The sequence below is a fragment of the Canis lupus genome, chromosome 3 (assembly GCF_048164855.1).
Source record: "Canis lupus baileyi chromosome 3, mCanLup2.hap1, whole genome shotgun sequence".
In the NCBI taxonomy this organism is placed as follows: Eukaryota; Metazoa; Chordata; class Mammalia; order Carnivora; family Canidae; genus Canis; species Canis lupus.
The window spans coordinates 89,093,757-89,102,023 of record NC_132840.1 but is presented as its reverse complement, the minus strand read 5'-3'; the positions used below and the strand labels follow the sequence as shown (position 1 = coordinate 89,102,023).

The window sequence follows — 8,267 nt, the reverse complement described above, 5'->3', positions numbered from 1 at the left end:
CGCCACAACCTCGAGATCCTGACCTGAGCCAAACTCAAGAGTCGACGTGGAACCGACTAAACCACCCAGGAGCCCCTCAAATGTTCCTAACTGCAACCCCATGCTGTGAACCCTGGGGGGCGGGGGACATCTGTGACCCCCAGTCTCCCTTGAAGGGCAGGAGGCCTGCAAGGCCCGAGGATGGGAACTGAGGATGTGGGAGGGTGCCTGCATCCCCTTCCCGCCCGGTGTGGGGACAGGACCCTCCCCCGGGACCCTCGGCCTTCAGGGTGAAGGGCTAAGTGCTGATTGGACCCTGCCTGCCCACAGTGATGATGCGGGACCCCACTCTGGGCGGAACTGTGGTGCCCCTGGGTTCCACCGCTGCCTGGTGCCCACTCTGCATCCGCAGACCTTCGGAGGCACTTGTGCTCCGGATCTGGCTCGCAGCGACCCGACTCTCCCACTCTCCCCAGTACCCCAGTACTCCCACTCTCCCCAGTACCCCCACTCTCCCACTCTCCCCAGTACCCCCACTCTCCCACTCTCCCCAGTACCCCAGTACTCCCACTCTCCCCAGTACCCCCACCCTCCCACTCTCCCCAGTACCCCAACCCTCCCACTCTCCCCAGTACCCAGTGCATAAAGAGGAGGCGCTCACACAGCGACAGGTCACAGGTGAGTGGCAGCTGATCCCTGCTCCCCACGGGCCACAGTGGGGCCTGTGGGTCCAGGAGGGGGCACAGGCCTCCCGGGCTGGGGTCCACAACACCCTGACCCCCCATGTGATGACCGTGAGCAGCTCCTACAGCCCTTCCACAGCCCCACGGGGTGAGAGCGGCCACCCTGCTGCCCCCGTCCAGGGAAGGAGGCTGCAGTCGGAACTCAGGCAGCTCCCCCGGGACCCCTGCTCCCCTGTAAGCCCTGTGCTGTGCAGGCACCCAAGCCATGACCTTTCCAGCCTGTCCTAGACACTTGGACCCCGACAGGGATGACTGACACCCCCATCCCGCCCTGTGCCCGCTGGGTCCCCCTGGCCCGTGAGCAGGCTTGCTCTTCACACACTGGAATGTGGAGTCCCTCATGCTCCCCCAGGCCCCCCTCAGGCTATTCACACATCACTGCCCTCGGGGTGGGGAGTTTGGTCGCACTCTTGCTGGCATCAGGTTTTAATTTTGATGAAGTTCAGTCCGTCGCTTTCTGCCCTTGGTCGTGTGCTTGTGGAATCCAAGAGAAACCTTCGATCCCCGCCCCCGCCCCAAGCCCGCAGGGACACTCGCTGGCCGGCCCACCTACCACCATCTCTGCGCCGGCCTGGGGCTGGGAGACGTCACCCCCGAGCATCAGGTGGGCAGTTCCCAGAGCCCCTGGTCCCCCGCCCGTGTGCTCCTGATACCGGGGTGGGAGCGCTCTGTGACCCCAGCGTGACGGTGTGTCCTGGGACAGTGGCTGGGAAGGTGGACTGTAGGTGGGCGGGGGACAGACAGGCATCGAGGGCCCGTGTGTGATGCCTGTGCCCCTTGGGGCTACGGGGTTGTCTCCAGCTCCGGTCAGACAGAGGGGCACCTGCCTACGGGGAGCACCCGGACGCATGTGTCCTCAGAAGGTTCTCACGCGCCGTCATTCTTGGATGTGTTTGGATTGCAGCACGATGCAGGAGGACCCGGAGACACTGCTGGCCTTGCAAAGGGCCAATATCGTGGCCCAGCACCATCAGGTGGGGCCCAGAAGGGACCATAGACACTACACACCCACGACAGGGGGGACCATACCTGCAAGAGCAGGGGAGGCTCAAGAGGGGATCAGAGCCAAGGATGAGCCAGGTCAGCCCAGACAAGGACCATAGTCACCAGGAACAAGTGAGACCCTGGGGATGGTCCCGGTGTCAGTAGCAACTAAGGGTCCATCCTGGATCCTAGTCATTGGTAGCTGAGGAGCCCAGTCACCAGGTATAGGTGAGGCCCAGGTGGGGACCACAGTCACCAGGTCCAAGTGAGCCCAGTTGGGGACCACAGTCATAGGTCCACATGAGGCCCAGGTGGAGACCAGAGTCACCAGGTCTGGGTGAGGACCACAGTCACCAGGTCTGGTGAGGCCCAGGTAGGGACCAGAGTGACCAGGTCCAGGTGAGGCCCAGGCGGGGACCACAGTCATCAGGTCCAGGTGAAGCCCAGGTGGGACCACAGTCACTAGGTCCAGGTGAGGCCCAGGTGGGGACCATAGTCACCAGGTCCAGGTGAGGCCCAGGTGGGGACCACAGTCACCAGGTCTGGGTGAGGCCCAGGTGGGGACCACAGTCACCAGGTCCAGCTGAGGCCCAGGTAGGGGACCACAGTCACCAGGTCCAGCTGAGGCCCAGGTAGGGGACCACAGTCACCAGGTCCAGCTGAGGCCCAGGTAGGGGACCACAGTCACCAGGTCCAGGTGAAGCCCAGTGGGGGACCACAGTCACCGGGTCCAGGTGAGGGCCAGGTGGGGACCACAGTCACCAGGTCAGGTCAGGCCAAGGTGGGGATCATCACTGATAGATAGAAGCAGGTGAGGCTGTCAGGCTGTGCCCACCGGGCAGACAGGCCCTTCCTCTGGTGCCCGACCAATCTCAGAGGGTCGGCGCTCCCTCAGGATTCAGGGGGAGGGAGGACCCCTTCTGCTCCCTCCTGTCCCCATTTCCCTGCTCTGATCGGTCCCCACCACGGAGCCCCCTCTGTTGCAGGCGCACCAAGCAGGGTCTCCGCAGGACCAGTCACTGTGCAAGGTCACTGACCACCAGGGCTTTCTGCAGTGAGTCCCCTGGACACCCCTCATCCATCTAAGGGGGGGTGGCATTTGCAGGAACACCTCTCTGGAGGCTTACCCCCCCCCCCCCAGGTCGGGACCTCGTCCCCTGGAGCCCTCTGAGGGCCATGTCTGCGCTGGGCTGAGACACCCCGGAGGATGACCCGGGGCGTGGGCAGGAAGGGAGCTGGGCCCGGGGGAGGCCCCTGGACACTCAGAGGAGGGGCCTCCATGCCTTCTTCGGGCAGGCCCAGGTGTCTGCCTCCTGCATCCGGGGGGGGGGTGTCCAGTCCCTTCAGCAGGGGCTCCCGCAGGTGAGGGGCTCTGGGGCTGGGGCGTGCTCTCCGTTGGGGGACGGCCTGGTCTGGGGCAAGTCCGCAGGGGTGCTCTCACCCACACCCCCCAGCCAGGGCCCCCACAGTCCCGAAGGCTTCTGTGGGGCTGCAGGTAGATGCCAGGGTTCAGGCCAGGGCAGGGAGGGAGGGTGTGGAGCCTGAGCCTCCCCAGGCCCCAGGACAGAGGTTGGGGAGCATCAGGTTGGGGCCATGGTCCCCTGCTCCTCGTGGGAGACAGGGCCCAGCTCCAGGGAGACCCAGCCTCTCCGCAGACACCATGGAGCTGACGCCAGAACCTTCTAGATGCCTGCACCCCTTTAGATGAGAATAAAAATGCGGCCTCCCAATCTCCAGCCCAGCGGCTGAGAATGTGGGACCCACTCCTCATGAGCCCTCCAGGGAAGCCGTTAATGGTCCGTGTGTCCCTGGTCTCTGTCCGCAGTCTGTGCTCACCCAGCCGGTGACTAGCATCTCCATCTCAGGTGTGCAAACCCAGTTTGTGTCTCCTAACCCTGAGGAATCCTGTGGCTCATGCGCCCCCTGTTCCTCCAGGGCGGGTGGGGTTCGTGGGGGTTGGCTACCTGCTGCCCCCCCACCCGGTCTCAGCCCCAAGCTGAGAGCCCACTCCTGGGCTCATTGACAGCAGCCAGGTTCAGGCTCTGATGCCTGGGAACTCCCCACACTCGGGCACCCCAGGTATTCCCGAGGCGCTCCGGATCCTGAGCCCACACTGTCCACCTCGGATTCCTCCCTGCTTAGTCGCCTGAGTGCCTTCAGGCCGGGATGTCCTTCATGGGAGCAGACATCTAAATGTTCTGATTTTGCATTCTGCTGCTCTATCAGCTTCTGGTGCCAGCTTCCAGAGCCCGCCCCCCCAGGTCTATCTTCCCATATATCATCTTGGATTCACTTGTCTGCACTTCCTGCCTTGCACACAGTGGTTGCTTTTTTCTGCGCAGCTATTCTGCTTTAGATCTCCAGGTGAATTCGCAGGTGTTCGGAATGATGTGACGGCGACCTAGCTAAAGTCCTGGAAGACAACAGTGAGATGCCCCACTCTTCTGCCATCTTGCCTGACTCTTCTGACTTAATGTATTTTCTTCAATGAATATAAACTGCGTTTTTAATGGGGGAGTAAAAAAAAGCCTTAGCAAAATGTAAAGCGGCCCTGTCTCAGACCAGGTCTGATCTTAGGAACAGTGGCAAGTACGGAGCTTGAAGGCAGAGATGGGAGTCACCGCTGGCGAAGAGGAAGAGGCAAAGCTGGGCCGGTGCCGGGCGCCTCCTCTCCCCCAGCCCATCCTCTTTCCTACAGATTTTTGAGAATCTAGCTTGTTCAGGTTTTAGCAACAAGAACACCAGGTGAAGTGAGGCGGGAAGAGACTGCTCTGAGGCTGGGCCGACTGGAAGGGCCCAGAGAGGCCACTGGGCCGCCCGCACCACGACCACAGATACTTGTCCGTGAAGCAAGTGGAGACACACGGGCTGGAGTTGGAAGGAATGAGGACGCATCCTTTTGTGGGAGAAAAGCAGGCCAAGGGACCCGGCGAGGGCCCACGCAGACCTGGAGAATGTCAGGGCCCGTCGCAGAGTCCCTGCGGCCTTCCCCACCATGCAGCTGACCCTTGCGGGGGGGGGGGGGGGCGCTCAGCTTACTCATCCCCTGAGTCAAGTGGTCACCGAACAGGAGCGGGAGTGGAAGGGTTGATGAGCCACTTATATTTTAACATTTTATTCTGTGTGAACACCTCCGGAAGCTCTCCTGTTCCCTAAAGGAAGGACTGGCTTGCGGGTGAGATTGTCCCTCCGACTGCACCTCGGGTCATGCTGGCTCTGCCGCCTTTTCTTCCCTGATGACCACCTGGCAGCTATGCTGGTGCCCGGGAGGCACCCCCTCATTTGGATTTCTATTGCTTGTCTCAGGTCCCTCAAAGTGGGTTCCCTGGTTAGGGGATAGTAAGATGTCAAAGAGGACTGAGCGACCCAGGAGGGAAGGTGGGTAGGATGAGAGGAGAAGGCCACAGGGCTTATTTCTTAGCTCTTCAGACTCCTGCAGCTTCCATGGCTGATGTAGGAAGGACTGGGACATGCTTCCCGGCTGATGTTACAAGAGGCAAGGGTGGGGAAGGGGGAGGGAAATTAAATAGCAAGAGGAGAGGAAGCAATGCTATTTTCAGAGGCTGCTGATTACAGTAAGTTATTGGGCTGCTTCATTATTCTGGGGAGTTCAGTTGTGCCCCCATGGAATTTCTTGAAATGTCAGAGGTCTGTTTAGACGGTAACTCTGTATTTCATTAGGGCTTTCCAGAGTTACTTGCATGAGGCTCTGATAAACAAGATGGATAAGGGTAAGAGGGAATGATCTTATATTAGGGGCATCCCCTGTTGATTGAAGGGTGCAAATTAACAGCCACACCATCCTGAAGGGGATGGGCAGCCTCCTGATACGGTCTCCTGTCCTCTGCCTGCCTCATTCACACCGTGAAATCCAATAGCATGAATGAAAGCTGAGGAAGGAGTCATTTCTGTCCACCTGCAGCTCTCCCTCGGTGCTACCCCTGCATCTAGTCCTGATTGTACCATGAACACATGCACGCAAACACACACACACACACACACACACACACACACACACACACAGGCATATGCCTGATTCTCAGGAACTTCCTCATGTTGGAGCCGGAAGACAGGAAGAGAGACGATTTGCCAGGCAATTGCCAGGTGGTTGCCAGGATTAATGCAGTTACGGAGAAGTTGTAATTGCAGAGGAAGTCCAGAGAGCTTATGTATGCCCTTTACCCAAACTCCTCAGTGTTGGCATCTCACATCACTGTTATAAGTGCCCAAACTAAGGAATTGAATTAGTACAATATTAACTCCATTCGTATTTTGCTCATGTTTCCACTAATATTGTTTCTGACATTTCCTTACTTTCTGACGTTACCAGATACTTCAGGGACGTCTTGCATTTTTCATGTCCCTTCCCATTTCTCGAGGATCAGCCATTTCTCCAAGGATATTTTCTTCTTTTATTGTAAAATGATATTTAGAAACCTAAATCTGGAGGAGATTTGACTCATTGTTATTAGAGTATCACTTCCCTTAGACCTTAGCAGTGGACAGAGACACGAAATACATGTATCCATCCTGACCCATGCGTGCATGCACATCAACAAGTCACGCTAAAATAGTTCTATAATCTAAACTCCCCAGGTGACCTACTGCAGTGAATCACTCTCTGCCCCCTCAATCCCTGGCAACCACCGACCTACTTTCTATTATTATAGTCCCACCTTTTCCAAAATGACATATAAATGAAATCATACAATACGTGGCCTTTGTAGTTTGGCTTATTTCACTTCTCAAAGTGCGACTAAGCTTCCTGTGTGTCGTTGCATGAATAAACTATTCCTTTCTTTTTATTGCTAAGTAGAATTCCTCATGATGGACGGACTAGAACTGGTTTATCTGCTTATGTTTTGAAGGACATCGTGGTTGTTTTCCATTTTTAGCATTTGTAAGTAAAGCTGCTATAGATATTCACATGTAGGTTTTTGTGTGGATATAGTTTTCCGAAACACTTGCACAAATAGCCAGTAGTGACTTTGCTGGTATGTTGATGTGTACATTTAATATTATAAGAAATTGCAAAACTGTATTTCCAAGTGGCTGTAGTATTTTAAACTCCCACCAGTAACAAATGAGGTATTGTCACTTTTTTTTCCTAAAACAATTACAATGGGTATGTTGTGGTATCTCGTTTCTCTTGTAACAAATTATGCAAAATGTCTTTTCTTTGGCTTATTTTCTATCTACATATCTTTATTGATGAAGAGTCCTTTCACTTGTTTTGATTATTTTAAAAACTGTTTTTTTGTTTTTATTGTTAAATTTCAAGTGTAATTTATATATTCTCAATAAAAGTCTTTGATCAGATGTGTACTTTCAAAGTAACCTCTCCTCCCAACACTGTGGTTGATTTTCATTCTTTTAACGGTATCTTTCACAGACAAATAGTTTTCAATTTTGATCAAGCCTAGTTTTTAGTTTTGTTCATGAGCATTGTTTTTGGCATCATTGGATTTGTATTTAAACGATGAGGTCACTTTATTTCTGTTTTTATCATTTCATATATTTTTACTTGAGCACCAAGAATAATGCCTAGCAAATAATTATTCATACACTGAATGAACACACACCACTCCTGGGGAGAAATTTTTAGACAGAGGAAAAACCTTCTGAGCAGAAATGACTCTGCCACTCCCATTCCCCATAGACCTCTTCCCCCATCAGACGGGCTGAATGGAATATTACTCAGCCATTAAAAACGACAAATACCCACCATTTGCTTCAACGTGGATGGAACTGGAGGGTATTATGCTGAGTGAAGTAAGTCAATTGGAGAAGGACAGTGTATGTTCTCATTCATTTGGGGAATATAAATTATAGTGAAAGGGAATATAAGGGAAGGGAGAAGAAATGTGTGGGAAATATTAGAAAGGGAGACAGAACATAAAGACTCCTAACTCTGGGAAACGAACTAGGGGTGGTGGGAGGGGAGGAGGGTGGGGGGTGGGGGTGAATGGGTGATGGGCACTGAGGGGGACACTTGACGGGATGAGCACTGGGTGTTATTCTGTATGTTGGTAAACTGAACACCAATAAAAATTAATTTATTAAATAAATAAATAAATAAATAAATGAAGGGCAGCTTCTTTACCCTTTCATGCTGGGTGCAGTTTATCTAAATGGAGAACAAATATCATAACAGGAGCTGCCTGAGCAGCTGTAGTGTCTTAGGAAATGAAGCCTTCAGAATGGAAAAGAAGTCACCCAGCTGTTTGCCAGCCTCATAGAAGGAACAGGGGTAGGAAGAGCTTGTTTTGCAATCATCTACAAAACTTAGCTGGAAAGAACCACCAGGAGCTGCTTCCTTGAAGAAGTACTTACTAGTAATGATAGTAGTTTTATCTGGAACTTTGAAACAATTTGAAGTAAATAGTAATTGTGATTATAAGATTTGTCAAGACAGAATAAAGCCATAATATCATATAAAGTTGAAGTTGCTGTAGATAATGGGCGATGAGTGCCAAATTACAGATCATAGGTATTTATAAATTGTTCCTTGAGTGACATTTAAAATATAAATTCTCCTCAAAACTTCTCTTTATTATTTAT

At 53.4% G+C, this 8,267-nt stretch overlaps 1 protein-coding gene across 1 annotated transcript; it reads left to right on the top strand.

The window, feature by feature from the left end:
- Nucleotides 1-314: 314 nt before the first annotated feature.
- Nucleotides 315-7,023, top strand: LOC140626136 (uncharacterized). The gene is made up of 5 exons (XM_072813750.1): nucleotides 315-657; nucleotides 1,212-1,326; nucleotides 1,627-1,696; nucleotides 2,693-2,760; nucleotides 4,049-7,023. Exons 1-5 carry the CDS (start codon nucleotides 315-317, stop codon nucleotides 4,098-4,100), a joined length of 648 nt encoding a protein of 215 aa, XP_072669851.1. The 3' UTR covers nucleotides 4,101-7,023.
- The last annotated feature ends 1,244 nt before the right edge of the window (nucleotides 7,024-8,267 follow it).

Coding starts and splice junctions, on each gene's coding strand:
- LOC140626136 (XM_072813750.1), top strand. CDS start 315: ATGCGGGACCCCACTCTGGGCGGAACTGTGGTGCCCCTGGGTTCCACC. Junction 1,697..2,692: donor TCGTGGCCCAGCACCATCAG/GTGGGGCCCAGA, acceptor CCTCTGTTGCAG/GCGCACCAAGCAGGGTCTCC. Junction 2,761..4,048: donor GACCACCAGGGCTTTCTGCA/GTGAGTCCCCTG, acceptor TTTTCTGCGCAG/CTATTCTGCTTTAGATCTCC.